General features: G+C 36.9%; 2 protein-coding genes across 3 annotated transcripts in view; one reads left to right on the forward strand and one right to left on the reverse strand.

The window, feature by feature from the left end:
• Positions 1-25,491, reverse strand: part of LOC131951371 (RING finger and SPRY domain-containing protein 1) — a 34,138-nt gene extending 8,647 nt beyond the window's left edge. The window contains exons 1-12 of the mRNA XM_059313760.1: positions 25,367-25,491; positions 20,172-20,500; positions 19,863-19,966; positions 19,458-19,623; positions 18,167-18,293; positions 17,976-18,034; positions 17,706-17,772; positions 17,281-17,439; positions 16,898-16,908; positions 16,566-16,670; positions 15,671-15,814; positions 15,095-15,206 (exon numbers count right to left, since the gene is read on the reverse strand). Of these exons, the coding sequence (XP_059169743.1) occupies positions 15,095-15,206; positions 15,671-15,814; positions 16,566-16,670; positions 16,898-16,908; positions 17,281-17,439; positions 17,706-17,772; positions 17,976-18,034; positions 18,167-18,293; positions 19,458-19,623; positions 19,863-19,966; positions 20,172-20,357 (1,240 nt within the window). The 5' untranslated portion in view covers positions 20,358-20,500; positions 25,367-25,491. The remainder of the gene's footprint in view (positions 1-15,094; positions 15,207-15,670; positions 15,815-16,565; positions 16,671-16,897; positions 16,909-17,280; positions 17,440-17,705; positions 17,773-17,975; positions 18,035-18,166; positions 18,294-19,457; positions 19,624-19,862; positions 19,967-20,171; positions 20,501-25,366) is intronic.
• LOC131951370 (uncharacterized) lies at positions 3,693-9,813 on the forward strand. Of its 2 annotated transcripts, none has more exons than XM_059313758.1 (4): positions 3,693-3,926; positions 6,965-7,194; positions 7,457-7,632; positions 7,765-9,813. In XM_059313758.1, the coding sequence occupies exons 1-4, from the start codon at positions 3,851-3,853 to the stop codon at positions 8,990-8,992; spliced, it is 1,710 nt and encodes a 569-aa protein (XP_059169741.1). In that variant the 5' UTR covers positions 3,693-3,850; the 3' UTR covers positions 8,993-9,813. The 2 variants fall into 2 exon arrangements, with proteins under 2 accessions (XP_059169741.1, XP_059169742.1); XM_059313759.1 differs by lacking the exon at positions 3,693-3,926 and adding an exon at positions 6,263-6,454.
• Positions 25,492-25,537: the final 46 nt, after the last annotated feature.

A 25,537-nucleotide genomic window follows, 5' to 3' on the forward strand; every position in this document is an offset into this window, starting at 1 on the left:
ATGTATATATACTAGTTCTAACTTGTCCAATATCAAATAACTTATCAAGATCTAGATCTATATCCTGTACCATACGATGCGTGCTGCTACTTGATCACTTGAAAATAAATCTTGCACACATTCATTCCTGCCCGTGTAGTTTGGCAGTGAATACATTCCATCAACCAAGACGTAACGTAAAAAAAAAAAAAAAAAGCTGACGTCATGTTCCTAAACATGTTCATTGGATTGTAGGAAAAAAAGTCACAGGAAAAAAAAACACAGGAAAAAAAAACACAGAAAAAAAGTCACAGGAAAAAAGTCACAGGAAAAAAAGTCACAGGAAAAAAAGTCACAAATATATATTTGCATGATACTTGTTAATACTTTTATGTATTAAATATTCAGAGAGTGCAAATTATTTTAGGATTAATTAAATGTAATGTAATGTGTGTAGGCTGTATACGCATAGGAATTTTTATAATTCATCTAAAAAATATTTAGTATGAAGTATGTAGATTGTAATTATTTTAAACTTAAGATTAGTAGCGTTTAATAGAATGCTCCAAAGTCCACGGTTTTAATCCTGTTTTTTTTTAAATACCAACATTAAATTACCGTGAAATGGTAAGTTCGTCTGACTTTCTGCCCTCAACTCATGGCCACAATAGTTATGTTTAGATGTTTAGTTCAACCACCTTTACTGCCCACATTTATCACGCTCATTACATAACAACACTTAGGATAAAAAAGAAAGCCGACAAGGTTCAAATGCTGTCATTGACGCATGACGTCAACAATACAAAATATGTTCGGACAATGCCTACTGAGGAGAGGCCGACCAGAGAATAGCCTACGGCAAAATGTGCCTAAATTTTTTTTTTGTTAAATTTTCTACCGCGTTTTTAACTAAATACGTAACAAAAGTTGAGATTGTTGTGTAAATTATATTAGAGTATTTTTACTTACAATTGTTATAAACCATAATGCTTTTGACGTCTATAAATAATTTATGCTATAAAAAATACAAACCACAACAAGAAACATACAAAATTTTAGAATTCTAAACAAATAAAAAAAATATTTCTAAAAATATTTTTGTGACTTTTTTTCTGTGACTTTATTTCTGTGACTTTTTTTCCAAAATTTTTTTTCCACTGTGACTTTTTTTCTGTGACTTTTTTTCCTAGCAAAAACTGTGACTTTTTTTCTGTGTTTTTTTTTCCTGTGACTTTTTTTCCGTTTACCGTTCATTGATGTCTTAACCTGAACATCAAAACATTGAATCTCGACCCATCCCCTCCTGATATCAGACCCCCCCCCCCCCATCACACTTACTAACCTTGTATGCTCTAATGGTTTCCTATAATATATTGAAACGACACCCCTTCCCCCCGCCATAAACCAGCGTGTCTACTTGAAATAATTTTCTCGCCTAGTTGATGAAACCGGGAAGAAAACAGAGCAGGTTAAACCTACGTTATGCACACGCTCGGCGCGTTGGTTTAACACCTTGATCTCTGGCTGGCCAGAAGATCATTTATCTGGGAAATTAATCAATTGGATAGGGAGATGAGTCGGTAATTAATTGTAAACATAATATCGGAGTGTGGTACAGATACGCAATGGCATCTGTAAAAGTAAACTTTCCTTTTCGAACCAGACGGTCCATGCGGCAAATGAAGTAGAGTTCATCTGTTTATGTGACCTCGGTATATGAAGGGATAGTGTAGTCAGCATTATGTCCAGCCCCCTTTAATTTCCCTGAGTTAGGTACTCCTCAGAGCTGGGTGAACTCAGGAACCCGGATTCAAACTAACATCATACGTGTTATGTTAAAACACTCGCTCACTGCTTCACTAATCTGACGTCACAACACCCACTGCCGCACCAATCTGACGTCACACCACTAGCTCGCTGCCGCACTAGTCGGACGTCACAACACCACTGCCAGGAATTTTTCTACAAATTTTAAAATGTGATGAAACACATCTTATACCCCAAAAGTGGACGCGCCATACTGATCAATGAAGTTACTACTGTGTACCACATGCGATAGGAACCACGAGTTCTAGCGATATTTATAAAACAAATTTCACATAACACTAATTACCGAGGCCACACGTGCGAGATTTGCCGTGACCATGTCTAGACTCTAGACAAAGTTTCTTTCAGTGCGCTGAGGTCGTACATGAATACGTCAGGCGGCTAAATGAAGCCGAGGTCCTAAGTATGTAACATGTGGTGGGGGTGGGGGATAAGAAAGGATATCACGTTTAACATACATCGCAGAAGAAGGGGTGGCAGGTCAGATATGTAACATGTGGTGGGGGTGGGGGGTGAGAAAGGATCTCTGACAAACTGCAAGGGGTGACAGGTTGTCACACATGTGACATGTGTGGGAGGGACCCTAACGTGTGGCAGATGGCGAGGGGTCCCCCCATGTTACATGTTGTATGCGACTGAGGGGGAGGGGGTGGGGGAGCGTGACCCTCAGTTGTGACACGTGCTGCCCTCGTATGAGCATGGGTGGAGGAGGTTCATGGTGTGTGACGTCACATTTTGGAGTTCGCAGTTATGTCGAAATGACACACATAAAAATTCAAACCCCGAGTTTTCTTCATGCAAGCAGATATTAACATTTAAGATTCAAAGTTTATTGTCATGTACCATGATAAACATGTAAAACCTTTACAGTCAGTGATAAACTTTTAAATACAATAAAAGAAAGAAAAGAAATTTACATTTTCCTAAGCTATGCTAGTAAAAATAAAAGCGTTGGATGTTCTAAAAATATTTTTGTGACCAAAACGGGTATTTTAAAAATAGCTTTATTCTCTGTTGATTTTTAAATTTTTTTAAATTTAAGTATTGTGAGTTCATATTTAACTTACAAAACAATTAGCACTAGATCTATACTTACTTTTTACAATCTGATGGTTTTTGTGTCGAAGTGATAAGAAAATTTAATTTGTACTCGGATCGACTTAATGGTTAATGTCGCTAATATTTCCTTAAAAAAAAACCACAGTGCGTGAAGCTTATCTTCCCCTTAGAAACATTGTATTGTCTAGCAATGTGTAAAAAAATAGACATAAGCACCAGCTCATTTGAATGAACGAGTATCTCTACTAACAAGTTACCTTCCTATTTGTAAATGATTAATCTTCTAATTCATTTTTCCCCTGATTTATTGACATGTCCCCGGTTTATTGACATGTCATCGGGTTTATTGACATCTCCCCTTTTTACTGAAATGTCCCCTGGTTTATTGATATGTCCCTTGAGTTATTGATATGTCCCTTAGTCAAATAAAATGTCCCCTGGTTTATTCATGTCCCTTGGTTTATTGATATGTCCCTTAGTCAAATAAAATGTCTCCTGGTTTATTGATATGTCCCTTGGTTTATTGATATGTCCCTTGGTCAAATAAAATGTCCCCTGGTTTACTGAAATGTCCCCTGGTTTATTGAAATGTCCCCTGGTTTATTGACATGTCCCCTGATTTATGGAAATATCCTAGCTAAGTTAGATCCTCAGTTAAATCTATCACAATCGTGTTCAGTAAAGCAGAGACCTACACATTACACCCTGATCTAGCCTGACACAAGGCAATTAAGCCAAGAATCAGTCAGGCGACTCTAAAGACAAAACGTTTAGAATGACGCCATTCTCAAAGACATTGGCAGATTGCCGTGTATGTTGGTGAATAACAAAGTTATTCTGTCCTCTGTGCAGTGTAGACAAAGCTGCATGCAAGTCGACAGTAAGATCCTACCCACAAGACTGTAGCAGTACAACTAGCTGAGATGGCCGGGCAATGTTGACGCCAACATCCACAAGCCTAGTATAACGAAAAGGTTGATCTCTGATGGCCCGTATTGATACCACATTCATACCAGAGGCCAGTGAATATGACTCGGTCATCTCGCCAATCGTACAGACAGGTAGGTCTTGTTATACGAGTTACAGACGCGAGACTTTAGCGCAAAAAAAGTTCTTTGTGTTTTTATGGTTATATCATCTAGCAACAGCGTGTTTAGTCTAATGGCAGATAAACCTAGGGAAACAATATCAGCGTCAATCAAATATCCAAAATGACGATAGTATGAGTATTGTCGGTACATGACACACACCGAGATGTAAACAAAACAGGTGGGTATCGCTAACAGAGCCCCTTCAGTACTTAAGTTTGAGTTTTTAAAAAGCGTCTAATAGTATTGCAGCTAGTATGCTTATCTTGTGTCTTCCTTTCAAAATCTACAGTGATCAAATCTTGTATGATATATAATATTAAACAGTGGCGTAGGCAGGGGGGGGGGTTAGGGGGGTACAAATCGAAAGTTTGTCCCCGGGTAAAAATTGGACCCCCCCCCCCCCTGAGACGATCCTGGCTACGCCACTGATATTAAATATATCCTTTATTTATGTTAACCATATCTCGAGTTTATCGACAACTGAATATCCATGTTTTGGTCGTTAAACAACCAGGACTTTTCCATCAGACCCGCCATTAAACAGAATGGCATCAACGCCTCATGACGGCGAACGTCTCGCTCGTATCTCAAGATTCCTACCCCACTCGACCACACACATGGCCAACACAAGACCCCATAGACAAACCCGAAATGTCAATCAGATTACCAGACGTGAAGCAGGCGCACGGAGCTATCTCTGGAACATCCCCCGGGACCCGAGAACACCTTGTTCTAGAACAATCCAACTCTGGCATCACAGGTGCAACAGGTGGGGCCATACATCGCCCACATACACCGGGAACATAGATAACAACACTGTCAGTACCAGTCGTAGTTTAGTCATGGGGGGGGGGGGGGATTTTTAATATGAGAAGACGAGAGATCAACAGATCAGATAACATTCCATTTAATTGCTTGCATTGTTCTTCTTGTTTTGGTTGATCGACTTGTAAGCAAATCCCACAGATAACAGAAAGTGGAATGTATAGACAACAGGATAGGTAGACAAATTCCTGTGTGTCATATGGCACCAGCAGACAGCCATTGATCTACGGGAGACATAGAAGCTTATCAAACCGTAATGGAAAACTTCACACGTTACTAGAATGTTATAATTAAGGAACTTTTGTGTTCGTTTCATTTAAATTAAAAATCCATAAAAGACATATTCGGCTGATTGTCTACCAACCAAACACCGTCTCAGAAACATTCGCGCCATGTTTTTTCTGGATGCGCCCAACTATTACATAGAACAACACGGTGAGTACCACAAATCCACCTTTAGATGATGGAACATACCGACACTTTTAGTAGCATGACAACTAAACTAACTTGACGCGCATCGTATACAAGATAATACAAAGTTACTAGTTTCAAACTTTACAGAAGGTACACGTACTTACTCATACCTATTACTTTTATTTAAAACTTTTAAAGCTCTTGTTATATATTATCTTGACGTGCTATTTCTGTTCTCTCTGGTATAATGTCGCTTTGTGTATGCATGGGTTCTTTTAGCGAGCTGAGAATTACATACACGCCACTTCCAAGTTCTACTGGCAATCTTTCCTAAACCAAGTCCTTTGTTAGACATTCAATGGAAGTTTTTAAAAAACCGTGGCAACATACGTGACTGGGTGTGGTTCAAACTACTTTTGTACTAACAGTTAACGGAAGTCGGCATTGAATTACTTTAAAAAAAATTATAATTCAAACTAATGACCGTAAGCAAATATAATCTAAAGTTGGTGACCTCATCAAAGGTTAAAATACAGGGGTCGTTTTGACCCAAGGTCAGCATTAAGCGTTGTGGGAGGTACATGTCCTAAAAAAAATATCCCTATCCTCATATTGATTTTTTTATCTGCCAGTTTTACAATCAATAGAACAAACAGCTATCAACACATTGGAACGGTTTAAAAAAGATCCCAGGTACCCTAAAGTTAATGATCTTATTATCAAGTGACCATTCAAGCGTGAATGATTTATGATCACAACCAAAACAGAAAAAAAACTAGGGTGTAGGTATTGACCTGGTTCAGGCCAAGAAAACAATGTCTGGAGCCGTGCGACAATACGGGTCGTGTTGGTTGTTTGATTCTCAGAGCTAATCATGCAGGAGAAACACAATAACATTGGTACACTATTGGCGGCGGTGGGAACTCGAGGACTTCTAGGGAGTATTTTAAGGGGGAGTTCCAGCAAATACTTCAACACTATAAAACTTAACTGGATGGCATGATTTTATAGTGACAAGAATATTTACCGGATGGTGGAGCATGATTTCACAGTGACAAGAATATTTACCGGATGGTGGAGCATGATTTCACAGTGACAAGAATATTTACTGGATAGTGGAGCATGATTTCACGGTGACAAGAATATTTACTGGATATAGTTGACGGTACAAGAAAATAAGTAAAGCGATATCGGTACCATGGAGTTGGCCGATGTGTTGGATTCTGACGACAAGCTGGACAGTGGTATTCAGCTAAAAGGTAGACAGGGCCAAACGTTTGCGTTAGTGGTGTAGTTTTGTGCGACAGCGTATAGATGATTTTTTAATGATCCCGAATTCAAATCATGGCGAACTTTATAAAAGGAGTTGTTTTACTATTTTGTTAATGGCATGTATTTATTATGTGTCTACATATTGATCTAGTTTCTGATTAAACTAACGATTTGACCTAAATTCCCTCTCATATTTTATGAAGCAAGTTTTGTAAAGTTTTAAACTTTATTATTGTGGATATTTTCTCTACGCTAAGAACCAAACTCTAACGTGACTAGGAAACAATTTCTAAATAGCTTCTTTGAATATCAATCATTTTGTGACTAGAATAATGTAAACATTTGACCAAATATTTAAAACGTGATGTAGCTGAAATAAAACTAATTTTCGGAGTAATCAATGCCTTAGTTAATTTTTTGCCGGTAATGTAGTAATATTATGGCGTACAATGTGTATCAGCGTAACCTATTTATCCCCTTCCATCTGAAATCCTCAGGGAACTTCTTCATCATGGACACGGAGCAGCTGGTCTCCAACCCATTCAAGGAGCTCCAGAAAGACGCGGCCAATGAGGCGCACAAGAAAAACTCCATGACCGAGAGGCTGACGAGTGTCAAAAACAACATCTGTGAGAACCACTTCGTCATGACCAAGTCCAGGCTAGAACGACAGAAGACGAGCCGCCTCAAGCAGCTGCATGACAACTCAAACAAGCTCAGACTAGAGGTACGCGAGATGTACGTGTTGAGTGTCTGGTCTAAATGTACACATACAACACCGCTTATTTATCAAGTATTATTTATACTTTTTGCAGTAATACATATTATTAATTATTATCTATTATTAATAGATATTGCCTGTTTATTCTGCTTAAATTACTGTAAATGTGTCGGTAATTTAAACAAAAATATATAGCCTACATTTAAAGGTAATTTTTCAACCATACGATAGAGTTTAAGATATACACATTACTTTTTGTAATCACAAGGTTAAACTGCTGGATCTGGACAGGCATAGGAATCACGTGGAGGTGAAGAAGAGAACACAGCCAGACAAAGACTACAGCTATGACGACACGCTGGTCAGCAAGATGGAGAATCGGCTGGGGGCCAACATCGCCTCTATGTACCTGGACAAGAAGCTCACGTACCCCATGAGGCTGAGGTAGCTTTTGTTACTAAATATTACTGTGTAGATAGACTGTAGCATAGCGCAACTAAGTTTTAAGTTACAAATTTAAGTGCTTTTGTTTCTAATTTGTAATCAATGCAAACACTGCGTGGTAAATATCCACAGGTCAGTCAATGACATTAAAGTCACACCCGTGATACAAAAAGCTAGGGCGAGCCTCAAGTCCTACAGGCTCCAGAAATCACTGGACGAGAACATGACCAGCAGGTCGGACCGTGGTCAGTTCACCAAGTCCGCTACCTCGTCCTACACCATCCCAAGTTCTGTGTACCGTAGACGAAGCTCTGCGCCAGTCTCCACGCGATCTGAACCCGGGCAGACGTCCACGGCACTGCCGGACATACACGTCCACAAGCAGCAACCCGTGATCAAATCCAGGCCAGAGCAAGAGGTACGGGTCAAGTTCGCCCCCGTCACTCCGCTAAAGTCCAGCAGAGACAGCGTTATCACCAGATCCAACTCGTATCATTTCGACTTCCCCAAAACCAACTTAGAATCTTCAGACGAAGACGACGACATGCCTGAGTATATTGATCTGAGGGCGTATTTTTTCAAAGACAACAACGAAGACTCGAACCTCGTTTCTGTCAGCCGGCAAGGAACCAACGTACAGACCAGCTCTATCAGACGAGGCCAGGGACCGACCCCCAAGTTGACGACGGACATGTTACAGGTAGAAACAGAGTTCATCAACTCTAAGATCAGCGACTTCATGCAGAGCCTGGACCAGCGCCGACAGAGAAGATCCAGCGACAGCGACACCAGTGAGGAGGACGAGCCCATCAACATACAGCAGCAGCCTACAGCGCCCAAGTTCGTGCTGAGAAAATTCGCCATGCCGACCATAAAAAACGACCAGATCCCGCCACCATCTGACCCAATACAGAATTCCACAGCGGAGACAACTGGCAATAATCTGACTGACACGGCCGACACAGAAAATGTAGCGAAGACAGAGAACATTAAACCAGCAAAACCCAAATACAGCTGGAAGTGTATTCGAGGGCGGCGCGATGGCAGCCATCTTGGAGGTCAAAGCCCAGAAGCCATGGTCCTCCAGGCGCTGACCGGTGTCCCTATAAGTAACAACATCCACACGCACGTCCCGCTGAGGTCGGCGTCTAGAGCCCTGCGGCACACGGCCACCTTCAAGATGCACCAGATCGTGGAGAAGCTGATACACGAACGTACCAAGTACGAGAGGCATCAGGCGGAGGAGATCAAGAAACAGCTGGTGGAGGAGGAGGAGGCCAAACACACGGCGGACATTGCTGGACAGGAGAGGAGGGATTCTATCCGGACAGTCCATTCAGGACAGCAACTCTTTGTCTAGTGAGACCGTTGTGAGAGGTTTAACATTGTACCCAGCAAATATTTGTCTAGTGAGACCGTTGTGAGAGGTTTAACATTGTACCCAGCAAATATTTGTCTAGTGAGACCATTGTGAGAGGTTTAACACTGTACCCAGCAAATGTTTGTCAAGTGAGACCATTGTGAGAGGTTTAACATTTGGGCCATCAACTGTTCGTCAAGTGAGACCATTGTGAGAGGTTTAACATTTGGGCCATCAACTGTTCGTCAAGTGAGACCATTGTGAGAGGTTTAACATTTGGGCCATCAACTGTTTGTCAAGTGAGACCATTGTGAGAGGTTTAACATTTGGGCCATCAACTGTTCGTCAAGTGAGACCATTGTGAGAGGTTTAACATTTGGGCCATCAACTGTTCGTCAAGTAAGACCATTGTGAGAGGTTTAACATTTGGGCCATCAACTGTTTGTCAAATGAGACCATTGTGAGAGGTTTAACATTTGGCATAACAACTGTTAGACATGTGAGACGTTGTGAGAGGTTTAACCGCAAATGTCTATGAAGTAATGTGATAATGAAATGCATGTTTTATTAAAAACTCGAGTTGTATTAATTAAGGTATTGTCAGAGTGTGGAAAGGGTGTGTGTGTGTGTGACTAAGACTGCATATAAATATAACATTCCATAAAGAGATTCAATAATCACTTGTTAAACATACCGCTGAAATCCACCTAGACCTAGGTTGTATTAAATTAAAAATTATTTTTTCACTTCTTCAATTGTGTACATTTCTAAAATTTAAATTATGTTTTATGTGTTGAGCTTAAATTAAAGAAAGAAATGTCTTCCAGTGTCGATATCTGTAACAAGAGCACTTGCCGCACTCCTGTCAGTACTTATAGATACGGTGTTTAACCTAAAGGAAGCTGTTGTCCAACGATCAAAGCTTTAGTCATGTAAGAGCGAGACCACGTGATACTTCCCACGCCATTACAGATGTGGACACAGGTATTGCCTTACATTTTTAAAAATTAAATGAGAAGATCAATCCTGGACAGGTGGAATCATTGAAAACAAACATTTGTTTAAACCAGTCCTTACATTTTAGTTTAAAACAAAGGGACGCGGGAATTTGGTTTCGTTTTGTTTGTTAGACAAAATATGTTTTAACAGATCAAAATGAGTTGAATTAGATTCTTTAGTGATAAATGTTTTAGTATCGCACCTAACTACATTACAAACATTTCAAACGTGTACATTAATGGATAGACTCGAAGCATCATTTAATCATGCTAATAGTTGAGGCTAACGAAAACGTCCAATTAGAGTAAAATAGCTGACTAAGGATGCCATAAAAGATTTGAATCTGCAGGACGCTACTTCATGGTCATGCGCTGGTCAAGCCACACATGTCCGCACGCCGGGCGGGAGATTAGCTGCAGATAATGGTGGCGGGAAATGGGTTTTGTGGGGTAGGGGATAATACCCCCCCCCCCTCCAACACCCGCACTGAGCGTCAGGGAGTGATTTATGTCCGTTCACATGTGGTGTGTCAGATGACCAACTTTTAGAAGTCGCGGTCTTCCAGGCCATGTAGCAATATTTTAATTTTTTTTTCTGTAGGGCCTAAAATAACGTTACTACATTCATAAAAGTTCATATAGACAGTCTGGTTATAATCGAAATGCTAACGAATACTTGACCGTCAAAGCAAGTCAAATTTACCGAACTGACCACGTGGTCAAAATCTCACGCAGAGTCAAATGGTGATTTGAAAAAAAGGATTTAAATAGACAGGCATCACCGAAGTATTTTAAAAATATATAAAGCAAATTCTACAGTTAAGCCAAAGAGTGGGGCGCCATTTTTGGGGGTTTAACAAAGGCCCGTTGAGTGAGTCGCTCAACTTGACAGATGTTATTGAATAGGGCCTAGTGCTGGCGTTCTGGCGGGATTTTTCGCCTTTTGTCAGTAACCCCCAACGATGGCCGGCTGCATAGGCGGCGCTGCTGAGCTATCCAAGATGGGAAATGTACTCTTACAGGAGACAAAAAAAAAAAATAGAACATTATGGTTATCTTCATCGACTAAGTGATGGCTCTACAGTGATAGAAATAACTTTGTAAAGAATGTAGGAATTGTAATCGCGCAAAAAACTTCACGGCCTTGACAAAGGTTATTTAAAAGTGGGCATAAGAACTTAATTTTTCACTTGCAAAGAAATAAAATCAAATTTGCAGTGTATGAATATAAAACATTTTAATGCGCATTTAAATACGTAGGACTATTTATAAAAATGCATTATAAAGCTTTTTAAAAATCCAGAATTGATTGACTCCCCCCCTCCCCTTCCTCCAATCATTTTTTTGTGTAAATCGGAAACGCCAGATAAAAAAAAAAGATGCCGTAGACCAAGCCTTATCGCCAGCAAATTCCAACATCAACATCGGTACAATAAACATCTACAGGCCCAGCCATCTGATTAACCCGCTGCACGTTTTGATTGCGGGATTAAAAAACAACACTCCCTGTACCCCCAAAAATGTCCGTCTAATCCCAGCACCGGTTAAAAAAAACAAAAAAACCCCAGCCCCTCAAGTCGAACGAAAAGAACGCCGCCGTTGGTTCGCTGTTCCTTCACGTTTGAGCTCGATTGACACGCTTTGTGCGGCAAGGAGGGGAAGACGGGACTTTTTTTTTTGTGAAGAAAGGACGCCAGAGGAGTATCTGGCACGGGACAATTACACCCCACAGCACAAAGAGAACAAAGACACGCCAAGAAACGCACATGGTCTCCGCTGGACACAGCTAATGGACCGTGGCGTTGATTCAGCCAGCCCTAGTTGAAACAATAACGAGCGTCTCTCCTATATCTAGTGGACCGTTCATCAGTTATATGTCTACATCTATATGCCGCATATAAAAAAAAATACAGGATTGGTGTGATAAAACTAACATGAATGAGATGGACGGGAAAGTTCGACACACCTAAACGTACGTCATAGGGGGGAAATGAATGGGTACTGATATTTAACAGAGTACAGCGGTGTTCTGTAGTGCAGTAACACCCCTCGCATATTAACAGCTTAGTCATTCAACCAGTGTTATGAAACTAAAATTTTACGAGATTAAAATCATAAACCCATAGAGTGTTTTATTTCTAGTTTAGTTATCACACCGTCCCATCTCAAGTTGTGTAGTTGTCACATGGAGACTAAGCCTACATGGTAAAATTCACTTCTAATGAGGTGGGGGGGGGGGGGGGGGGGGAGAAAGGGGGGAGATTTGCCCTGGTTTTAAAAAATTCAAATCTCCGATGTAGGCTACACGGTGGTTGGCTGAGTCAGGGCGAAATAGATAGGTCAGGAAAGCGACCAAACGCTGACCAGTTGAAAGGTCATGGTCCTTTACTACCAGAGGTTATTTAGAAAAACCGGTTGTGGTGAACTTTTCCTGACCCTACCGTCCCTCCCCCCCCCCCCCCCTTGTCAGACGACTTAGGTGTGTAGGGGAGTGTTAGCCGTGTGCGTCAATTGGAGGGGGGGGGGGGGTGGTGAGAGAGGGAGGAACGACCGGTACTGGCACACTGCTATGGCGGGAAAGGGGAAGTCAATCGCGTCACCCGTGTTGAACTGATAAAGAATAAATTTTAAACGGATGCTGGGCACAATCCACGTGGGGGAATTATGAATGAAAAGTGGTCTGGCCACAAGGTCAATAAACAGACTGGTATGTGCGGATCACACGGGGCAGAGAGGTGTGCGAGACAATCGCTGATACAGCAGTTTTTTTTTTTCGCGAAGGCGGGAAAGTTGGTCTCAACATTGACTGAGGGGGGTGTGGGGGGAGGTCAAACCCCCTGCCTACATAGGTGTTTTACAAGTTGAAAAGTGCATTGTCCTTCTAGTTAAAGTTAACTACTGAGAGAGAGAGAGAGAGAGGATAGTATTGGATCAAGTGTAACTTTGTAACCATTTTACTATCTAGATATTAACTTAATATTTTCTAAACTAGAAAGGAAATGGTTAAAAGATGAGGGGAGTTAACTAGTAAAAAAAAAATTCAATGGATAGGGGGAGGGGGCTAAAAAAACTAAGACTACATCAATCTGATGACCTACAAACACACATTTAAAAAATTGGGCTACAATTCAACACTCAAGAATGTAGCCCGCGAAAGTTAAAAAAAAAATAATACCCACACCAACTTCCTGTGGCGCTAAAATTGTTAGGCTGGCCGCGAATAGGGGGGAAAACCTTGAGACTTGTGAAGGGACGCGAGGGGTGGGGTGCTGGCGTGATCAGCGAAGAATTTTACACGGGCTAAAAAGGTCGGAGAAAGCGAAAAGTCTACGCTACGGAAGCGAAGTCGGCCATACCACTGATAATATAATAGACCTGCAAAAAAATGAATACAAAACACATTCCATTAGCCACACAATTAAAAAAAAAGTATTACATAAACATGACCGACTTTTTTCGCATAAAAAAATTCTCTATTTAAACAACGCAATGTAGGTTTAGGAAGTTGACGTGGGAGTGTTAGTGTCGCCAGAAGTTCAAAGGTCAAATATGAATTATAAAAATAAAACGTTTACACCCAAGTTATTTTTAGCCAGCAGCCTAATGTGCTGTGGCAGAGACTAACAAGCGACTATCGCTGACGGTAGCCTAGCCTCCAACAGAGCAAGGGAGAGAATCAAGACATACGAGTTACAATAGGGGGAAAACATTTGCCCCTAGTTTTAAACTTCTGGAGAAAACAAATCGTTGACGGAGGGCAAAATAAGCGTTAAAAGTTCGGCTATCTCAAACATGCACTTCATCAACAATGTTTATACTTTAAAGCAATTGTCCACGTATGAAATATCACAACTGTTGTTTTTTATTTTTCGCCATCCTAATAGCATTTTAAGTTATAGACCTAGATCTATAACATATTCACTGACTCAGTGGTGTTAAGTATTTAATTAGATTTACTTTTATTACAATTATAGAAATGAAAATCATGCATTTTTTGGGTGGGTGAGTGGGAGGGGGGGGGGGGGGCCCATTGTGAAAAACAGCATGGATATACCACAGCATGCATCACTGCCAGTTAAATTATATAAAAAATTCTAGGAGCACCTATGTAAATCATATTGAACAAAATATAACTACACTCCCCATCATATGTTATGTGTAAAATTGATGATTACTGTATCTTATATTTGGATTACTTTAAAAATATCCATTACGACAAATACACTGATGACTTATGATTATGAATACATTTTTACACAACTCTCTAAGGTATGTCTTGTAGACCTACTTAATAGAAAAATCTGAATGTAAGAACAACCAGTGTTTCTTCCTGACTTTTTTCTCCCCAAAGAGATGCCTGGAAGAAACACTAAGAACAACTATTTAAGCTTATTTTTAAAAACCTTCAAATATATTCATGAAATAACCCAAAACTCTATTTTGAATCCAACAGAGTAAAAAATTATGAGGTAATTCTATTATTCCATCAAACCTAATCTACCCATTAGACACAACTCTTCAATGTAACTTACAACTCTTGAGTTGTGTGCCACCAACAAAGACTACTCACCACAGACAACAATGAAATAATTTGTGTGCCTTCCACCCCCTCACAAAAGTTACAATGAAATAAGTTGTGTCCAACCACAAAGACTACAATGAAATGAGTTGTGTCCACCCACAAAGACTACAATGAGATGTGTCCACCCACAAAGACTACAATGAAATGAGTTGTGTCCACCCACAAAGACTACAATGAAATGAGTTGTGTCCACCCACAGAGACTACAATGAGATGTGTCCACCCACAAAGACTACAATGAAATGAATTGTGTCCACCCACAAAGACTAAAATCAAATGAGTTGTGTCCACCCACAAAGACTATAATGAAATGAATTGTGTCCACCCACAAAGACTACAATGAAATGAGTTGTGTCCACCCACAAAGACTAAAATGAAATGAGTTGTGTCCACCCACAAAGACTATAATGAAATGAATTGTGTCCACCCACAAAGACTACAATGAAATGAATTGTGTCCACCCACAAAGACTACAATGAGATGTGTCCACCCAAGACGACCACAATGAAATGTGTCCACCTACCAGGCTTCCAACAGGGGTGTGTGTGCAGCTCACTCTGTGCATGGTACCAGATAAGTTGCCTGCAGCCATCATAAGCCATAGAAAATTCATCATCCCCAATACCGCAGCCATCCTACGTTGCAAAGTTTATTACAATTTATTGAAAACCATTTCCCCTACTGTTGTACTATATATTTCTTTTAAATAGCAAAAATATTAGTTTGGCACACTTGTGCAGACACAAAAACATTTAAATAACTTGTACAAGTTATGCAAAGAGAGGACAAGATGTTTTCACAGTTATTTCATTATTAATAATATCAGATTAATAAAGAGAGACAACCGTTGCAGAAAATTTAGAATCTATTTTAGAATGATAATTATTTTACAAAAGCAAATTCACATCTTAAGTTTATTAATGTATCCAAATATAATAAATTTGCAATGTATAGTTAAGTGAATTGCATGGGAGAGATTGAAATAAACTTTTCATTTAAAAATTTAAGTTTTAAAAATTAATGAAAAAACTTTTAACGAAAAAAAATCATTTTTCATTAACTTTAGCAATCAACAAATTTATAACTGCTTTAGACTCACATGATTTAGAAATTTACTGTCCTTAGTTGCCCATCCTATTTGCATTACTCCATCAGTCACAATGGTCACTTCATAATACCAAACACCAGAGTCCACTTGGAATGTGCACCTCACACTTTCAAAGGAAGATGCATCACACCGAGCCTAAAAAATGACATAAAAACTCAACACTGAACTAAGCACTACACTAGGTGACAGTGTATTGAGTATTGTGAAATATATGATACAGTTCACATTTTAGTAAGTTATAAGATTAAAGGAACATTATCTTTTATTACTATTTTGATTTTATAAGCAGTAGAATGTAAATACCAAAATATCTGTAGTTTTTTGTGACCAATACTAAAACAATACACTGGAAGTAACCCCACACTAGAAATAACCAAACAAATCAAGGATATTTCAATAATGATCAGTCAAATACAAAACAAAGTACAATATGAAGCAAAATAAATAAAAATGGACTGTGAAAAAAGACAGTAATTGAATAAATGGGCTTTGGGTTGAACTAGGGGCTCTACTTGAACAAGATCATGTTATTATTTGAAACAAAACACTAAATTGAATGCAGAAAACTCCCAGAAAAAGTCACACAATTTTTTTATGTTAATTTCTATTACTTTGTTCATTAAATAAATTAAAAAAAATAATCTTACATTGTTAGTTAAATTACCTTTTTTATGTATTGGTTTACAACTAATTATAACACCATTTTTATACATGAGTTACACTTGTGAATTTCCTAGCCCCTTTTTTGGTGATTTATTTTCTATAAATTTTTCCCAAGCCTGCAACTTTTCTTCCATGATTTTTTCTACTCACCACAAAGTTCACTTTAATTATTAATATATCCACAAGCTCAGCAGGATTAGTCAATTAAGAATTAAGTACTCACCTCCAATCCATCAGCAGAAATCTTCAAATATTCACTGACATCATTACTGTTTAGCATGACATTAAGATGAGACCGATCTAGCTGCTCATAAGAAAAGGGCCGACCCTAATGAGAAGTAAAAATTAGCTGTAATGCACTGTATATATAAAAACATAAGATTGAAATAAACAACATGGTATTCATTTTCAATAGGAATGCAAATCTATATTGAATTTTAAACAGATTATGTTTTATTCAGTGTTGAATAATTTTTAAAAATCTAATTAAACTTATGAAAAAAGTAGTATGATTATATCATATAACATTTTGAAAAATTATTTTAAACCCCTTACCTCTTTAATAACTGTGATATGTGGAAAAAAAAAAGTTAAAAATTAATACCTCAATTAAGTTTATTGTATAATGTTAAATCTAATGTTTTAATGTTTCTGAATTTAGATCTACACTTTTATAAAACAATTTTTTCAGGAGCAAATAAAGGGAAATAAGTTGTAAACAACACATTTTGAGGCAGATGAGTTCCACAATTAAAATTTTAAATTTGTCATATGTAAGTTTTAAATGTTAAACTATACCACATTGTAATAAGTCCAAGAGATTTGACAAACATTTTATGAGCAATAGTGCTATTTCTTATACAAGACATTACATGTCTATTATGTAATTACATACAATTTTTACTGTCCCCGATGTAAGGAAAGCAAGAACAACTTACACAAATTATCAAGGCACCAACCAGCACAGAAGCCCACTTCCCTTCTACTGTAGCTCAGGGGTCTGTTGTCACTGTCACGAGTATACCACCCCTCTAAAACTGTCATTGGATGCACATCACACTGCTGCAAAGCCTGGGTAATCCTAAGCTTATTTTCACCTGAAATGATTAGATATATCATGAAGTGGAATTTAATGTAAAAAAAGTATTCAATTTTTGTACTAGTATTTCTAGCCCAGACAATGATAAACAATCAAAATATATTTCTTTTTCTCTTAGACATTAATAAGAATTGTAGAAACCATTGCTAACAGATAGTGATAGCAATGTTAGCGATAAAAATGTTAAACTTACTATGGTACTAGAAGTAAGGCAAAGTTTGTGTATTAGATAACAGATTTTTAAAAAGCAAACAAACAACATACTGGTTTGAGCAAACTTTTCTAAAGCAACCATAGAATGAAGAATAACAACTGGATGATACTCAGGTTTCTGAAAGGTTTGTAATGACAATCAATGATGATAAATACAAGATTAATTTTTGATAAGTAAATTGATTTTTAAAAATGTACGGTCAGTGTTAATATTTTTTAAAAGTGCTATTAAAAAAATTATTTTAGCAAGCTTAGGGTGAAAAAGATTTAAAAAAATTTATCTTGAGTTGTACTGTCATGCATGTATGAACAAACACTCACCAAATGCTCTATTAAGAACGTCAATATGTCTGTTGTTAATAATGATATACTGTGAGGGCCTGGAATTTGAAAAATTGATTACAGCTGTTAAATATAATGTTACACCAATGTAACAAATTACAACATAGATAAATATTTCTCAAAAATTGTAAATATATTGAATGAAGTAAAAGATATCAATATTTAGTTACCTGCTAATTTTTCAGCCAGACAACCTAATAGAACACAAATATTGCGCTTCTGACAAGGTTTGCTGTAGGTTTGAGCATATTCCATCTCTGCAAGATTCAGATGAGCTTTAAGTTCCAGAAGAGCATCCTGTGGAGAAGCATAAGTAAAGATTTTGTTCAATTAAAGGTGTATAATGGCTACATTGGCATAGGTAGAAGAATAATGACAAGCCTCACACTATAAACAACAAGACAAAGCAAAATGCTATGATATTTTAGTAAACTAAAATAAATTTAAGCAAACTCTTAGATCCTCAAGCTGTTAGGGTAACTAAACTTATGTGAACATACTCAATTTTAAATAGATACCATAGAAATAACTAGTAATTTTTAACTGACAAGATTATAGCTAGTATCACAAAATCACAGCCTCTAAAACATAGTAAAAATAAATAGCAACTGTCCCATAGGCTAGTATGACGACACATTGTACAAGAATTTTAATTTATACTAGGCAATCCATGTTGTACATATAAAAAATAAAAAAGTACACAACAAAATACACCCAGCATAAACCCTATCCCAACCTCCGAAACAACTGCCATCACTTGCCAACCCACCCCTTCAAGGCTACAGCGCACACCCCATAGTTCTACAACCTACACAAATTTAAATTATTAAACTTTACCTCATTTGTATGTGAACAAAAATGATATGTAATAGCAAAAAATATAAAACTACAAATACAGCTGTTTATATCCCCTTCCCAAACGGTGGTCATCTTTGTGCACATTAGTTTTGACAACAAAAAAATGTAAATAAAATCATTAATTTTGATATTGTTTTGCATTCACTGTATTCAGGCACGTATTTTCTACGTTTCATTTTTAAAATTGCTTTACATTTTCAAATTTTAAATCGGAGTTAACAATACTGTTGACCTAAATTTGATAGAAATATTTGAAAATTTAAAACTATTTAATTATTTTTTAGGTTGCTTATAACTTGTTCATTCTTCAAATAAAGAGCCTAATTCTAGTAATTAGTAAATATCATTCCAGAATTGCATGTCATAAATAGTGATTACTGACATTTTACTCTATTGTGACACATACACTTTTGTACACATGTCATAATTTGCATAATACTTGACAGATGGAGATGAAATTTAGTATAAAACGTCAGGACACCTGCTACATCATTTCCATATAAGTGATAATTTTTTGGATGAAAATCCTGAGGTCGTGTCGGAAGGAGATAAAAACATTTTTAAATTTGTATTAAAAAGCTAATAGTATCTAAAAATCATTACTTTAGTTGGCAAAGGACATTCGTCAAGTAGAAGAGCTATAACTGCAGGTCCTAGCGGATCTTCCATTGGTATGACACGTATCAGAGACTTGACTACATTTAACCAGCCTTGATCACAGTCAGCTATTTTGTGGAGTATCAGCATAGCTAGTGGTGGTTCTTGTGCACTGGGGACAAGATATTTGAAATGACAGGCACTTATCCAAATGCCAAGTGCAGCATAATGAAAAATTAAAATAAATAAAATGAAGAATTAAAACAGCAAAAAAAAATATATAGTTAAGGCTATTAGCATTTATTTAGTATAATCTATAAGTAAATGTACATGAATAGTTGGAGATTAATTCAGTTGTTCTGGTGAAGATTTAGCTTTTAATAGGAAAAGCAAACAACAGATGTAACATACTTGTCTACTAGAGTGCGAATAACTGACAAAGTTTCAAGCACCAAACGATCTACATCTTCTTTTTCTGCATCCCTACTTCTTCTATTTGACCCATGGTGTTGTCTCTGTAAAAGAAAGATATTAACAGAATTTTAAAACACAATTTATAATCTCCATGCATTTACAGTTTTTAATTATAGTTATGCCTACCTGATCAAAAAGAAAAGGTGGTTTTACTTTCAAATTTCTGACTAGTATTATAGTATATTAAATATTCAAAAGATTCATATTATATTTCGGATATAAAACTAAATAAGAAAAGCAACTAACTTGGTTGTTATGAGATCGGTGATGGTGCCGATGCCGCCGATCTGTCTGTTCAAAATTTGTATTAACTGAACTATGATGGTTTTGGTCCCTCTGCCGCGAGGTACTGACATGAGAACTGCTGTCACTTTCTTCTGCTTGTGTAATTGGAGGATCTTGATTCTTGTCTTTGCATACACAAGCCCCCATACTATTGGTTAATACCAATGGTAGGCACTGCTGAAATGATGCTTGGTCACCAATGTATTGCTTTTGTGAAAAGTAAAATCTTTAAAGATTATTTGCCAAGCTTCATAAACTAGGTGCCGAATTCATGCTGCTTCATTCTTTCCCTAAAATAAAAAAAGAAATTATTATAACTAAATGGTTAAAGATAACAATAACTAAGCACATCTTGTAGGATAATACAGAAAATCTTGATTGGTCTCTTGCTTTAAAGCCTGCTAATGTTAAGAACTTTAAGAGGGTAAGATGGTTTCAATAACTTTTTGGCATAGTCTTGAACAAATCAAGAGAGAGCTGAAATTGACAAGCATATTAGAAGGGCTGCACTCATACCAAACCTTAAGAATGAATGGTAGCTGAGTCAGTCTAAATTTTTGGTATAAATGGATGTTTGATATAACATTGATCCATTTTCATTCTGTCTTTAACATACTGGCTCTCCTAATTATTGGCAAAAACTCATGAAAAAGATTTCACAAGCAAGAAAATACGGCATAATGCTTCAGAAACAGACAGGAAACAAATCAAAGTGTAAAAGCATTAGTTAAAACTAAACTAGGTCATGTGGTTTTTAAAAAAAATCAATCTTATATAAATTTTGTACCAGCAAATTTTATATTACTGTGAGGTCTTTTGATGTAGGAAATAAACCGGGAGAGATCTCCCCAAAACTTCTCAAATATTCTATTATAACACTACGTGGGATGACAACTTGGTATATAGACATGATTTTTAATTACTTAAACTTTTAGAATAGAATCTAGTAGAAATAAGAATTGTGGCCAAGCAAACTGTGTATAAAAGTGCAGAATATTATTAGTACTTTGTAAATTCACATGCGTTTTTTGAGAAATCGGAAATAGCGTAAATTACTACTTCCGGTCAATGGAAATTACTCAAAATTTGATAGAAATAGTACTCAAATTATAGGCTTTTGAAAAATTTGAAAGTAGAAAAAGTTCCACTTCTGGTTATCAGAAATTGCTCAAAAGTTTATACAGAACTAAAAATTTGATATAATACTTATATATGAAATTTTATCAACCTAGCTATTACGCTACTCAAGTTATCATGTTTACAGACACACACACACACTGACAAGATTGCAAAACTATGTTTATCCGACTCAGGGAGGTGTAAAACGTCAAGATTTGCAAAAATCTCTTTTTTTTTGCACGATTACAATACTTTCTCTATACTTCATATACGGGAAAGTAAAAAGGCAGGCAGTCAAAAGGCAGATAATTAGATACATTGAGTATTGTATTTTAAGCCTACTGAATGTAACTAAGAATATTTGTGGGAATATTAAACAGTAGTATATATTTAAGTATTTCAGATACAAAGGAAAGCAAAATTATTAAATAACAGAAGGGGAAACATTTGCATTTTGATGGATTTGCCCTGACAAAAAACAGACAAAGAGGAGACCTCGTCTTTTGGGCATGGAGCCAACGCCAACATCGGAGTTTGTTGTTTTATGAAACTTGTCGGCCTTATGTCCAGTTTGCCTAATTTCCTGTTCGTCTTTTGTCTTGTCAGACTTTTAGATGTTGGCCTTATTTCCTGTCGACCTTTGGAATTGGTCCATGTCAGCCTTTTGTCTGGATCCTGGTTTTTTTTATCAAGTGGGGTTTTCAGAATATTGATTACGGAGTTCCTGTAGAGCCAATCAATGTTTGTCTTACAAAAGTGAAACTTAAGGTTATAACTTAGACTTAGAAAATAAATAGACACATAGCCTTTACTCAAAAACATTTTTCAAGTTCTCTTGATTTACAACTTTTAGAACATTCATTCTAAAAATATTAAATTTCCGAATTTATTTTCAGGTTTAAGTTTTTTTACAAAGTTTCTTTTAACGGTTGCTTCGATTGCAAAATCTAAAATAAAAAGATTTTCATCCATGTCAAAAATAATTATAGGATTCTGGTCACTTTGGTCGCCCATTCACTAATTCTAGATTAGTGAATAGACATGACTACTAGACTCTAGCTAGGCGACTATAGTAAAGTTTATTTAAGTACTTTAGACTAGAGATCTAGTGAAATCTAGCCTCTAGCTTAGTAGATGCTACTTACGAAGTGGCTATTCGGACCCGGATTTTAATAGGCCCGGCCGTTATTAGGACCAGGGTCCTTATAACCATAACCCTGACTGCTATTCAGACCTGGCATTAAGTTTGGTCTATAGTAATAGTCACACGTTCCCGTAACCTGTATTAAAATTATTCCTTTCTTTTTATTTGATTTTTTTCTTGTGGGTTTGCTATTTTGTTATTGTTTTTTTTGCTAGTATTACAGAGTACAGCGTTTACAATTACGACATATATACTATACTAGAACTACTTAAATATATACTAAACATGTTATGGGTATATCTTCTGAGTCACAGGTTACAAAACTAAGCCCCTTTTAGTGTTCTGGATAAAGTTTTTGTTTTCGCTGCCTGAGCGAAAAAATTCTACATGTTCACAATTTTCAGTTGAAAAATGTAACTCAAATATACTGATCTGAGTTTTTGAGCAGATACTTTCAAAATTTATAACTTCTCTACTAAAGAAAAAAAAACAACATATTTTAAAAATAATTACTTATTATTTCTTTAATTAAATCCTAAATATGTTTTCATGAAAACTTTTAATGTCTAATGAAAGGCTTTACATTTTTACATTAAGGGATCACACTTGTACTACTATAAAAACAGGCAGATAACAAGTGATCATTTTTAGGTTTAAAAAGTGTTCCCTACTCTAAAATCTGTATACTGCTATTCTTAAAAATAGGGTCTCAGTATAGTTATAACTCAATCTCGATATTTTTAATGAGCTTGGCCTATGCACATTTTCAAAGAAATCGGGCAAGCTGAAAAATATTGTTTTATTCAAATATACAAGCTGTTCCTGAAGGATATAATTATAAACAAGCAACTAAGCAGTACATGTGCTAAGCCACTATGACTTAACAAATAAAAAGCATTGCAGCTAAACATTCATCTCCACTCAAGTAGTAAATGGCGTTTTTTAATTTTTAACGTATATTTCTTTCTTTGTGTAATATTTGTTTGACTTTATTAATTTGGAAATAAAATTCTACAGCAAGTTGGGGGTAGAGGGTAATGGCAGTTGGGCAATTATTATTATAATGATAATATAATCAATAATAATGAATAATGTCTTAGACTACTTCTATACTTTTTTTATGGGTCAGAGTTAGACCCTGTGTTATCATAATATAAGAGAAAAATGGCCCATTGAGGAAGGATACAATGGATGCTAGGTTGATAGTGCTGTCTATTTCCTCTAAACTAAAACCAAAATCACCACCTTAATTCAATTTAACCGGAAACGAAAAATGACATTGAAAACAGAGTTTTATCCAGAATCGGCATTTTAATCGGATTACACTTGATATACACGTAGTTATCGCGCATTTATACTAAATATAGCCACAGCCATAACCACATCTACCTTCCCATTCAAAGAAATATAATTAAATACATTTTCCAGTGTCTGCCCCTCCCAGAAAATTAAACCCCGCCCCCGAAAATTCCAAGTATCCCCCCACTCCTCTCCGGGGAGGAAAATGTCTGAAAGAAACACTGGTCGCATTTGTTGATCATACAAACTAAAGGTAGAGCCTGGAAGAGCTGCATGAAAGAAACTGCATGCAAAACACTTTTTAGATAAGAAAATTTCAAAGTTCCTCACTCAGGAGAGGAAAAAGTCTGAAAGAAACACTGGTGTTGCGCTTAGCCACAACTCGAAAAATTGCATGAAATAAACTCTACACGCCCCACCCGAAAAATTGCATGAAAGAAACTCTGCACGCAAACCACTTTTTTAGCATAGACACATTAATTAGGCGGTAATTTTATTATAGAGTATCGATGACGACATTTCTTTTGAGTTTGGGGGGGGGGGGGGGGGGGGGGCTTAGACATTCTTTCTCAAGGGTGGGGCTTCGCCCCTACCCGAAGAACTGTATGAAAGAAACTCTTCACGAAAACCACTTAGATTAGACAAAATTGGCTTTTTAATTCAATGTTTTCTCGACAATCAATGACGTCATATTATTTTGTGCACTCACGACTTTCGACTCTTTTCTACTATATGCTCAATATGACGTCATATTTCGTTTCCGTTTTACTATGCATGTTTTTACTTTGCTTGTGTTTTCTCTATAGCGTTCTTGTCAGATACATACACAGATAGATACACAGACAGCAAAACTATTAGTATAGATTACGAGCTGACCCGTGACATAGTATACGCCGCCATCTAGTTGTTTTATTTTCTGCTTATCAGCAATTCATAATTTGTGAATTCAACACTACCCCCTCCCGCCCAGTGAAAGCAGCCGTTTACAGACAAAGAAAGATCAATCGGAAATTTTTACCTCCCCTTCGTTTCAAATCATTTAATACTAAATTATCTGCCCCTAATAGCCATCACTAACCCAGCTCTACGATTGTAAACGATCGGGGTGAACCACAGCTCACCTGACAGGTGTGGATGAGGGTGGTGGCTAAGCTGCGTGGTGTTTTCTATGGTCTCCTTGAAGAGAATTATATAGTCTATATAGATTCTAGATACAAAACATTATTTCAAGCTCAGTTGCTGACACTCCAATAACATTTCTTATATTAATAATTAATAATCTTGCATGTTCTCTAAACTCTCTAATCTAGTACAAGTCACAGTATCATTGTTAATTACTATTAGTATAACACAAGTCACAGTCATCACACTCACACTGCAGCAGCACCATTGATTGTCAATGATTGTCATGAATGTAAATGAATGTTTGTAAATGAAATGAAAATTTAAGTAAATTTTAATTTTAGTAAAAATGAAGCATCGTAGAAAAGTAGTCTAGCTTCAAATGTCTATAGTCTATATTCTATAAGTAAGCTTAATGAAGTTGAATGAAGCACTAGTAAATATATTCCAAAAATACTTTGAAAAAACTTACAGAAAAGTATACCTAGATCTATTATGACCAGAAATTATAACAAGTTTATTCAACGTTTCTCAATTTACTCATCTAAGTTCTATCTCCAAATTACAGACATGAAGGCTGCCATTTTGAATTTTCAGTCATGAGATTTTATAAGAAATTTAAGAAAACCTAACTAATTTTTAG

The sequence above is a fragment of the Physella acuta genome, unplaced genomic scaffold, assembly GCF_028476545.2.
Source record: "Physella acuta isolate Inbredline_101_S28 unplaced genomic scaffold, ASM2847654v3 ptg000809l, whole genome shotgun sequence".
NCBI classification, from domain to species: domain Eukaryota; kingdom Metazoa; phylum Mollusca; class Gastropoda; family Physidae; genus Physella; species Physella acuta.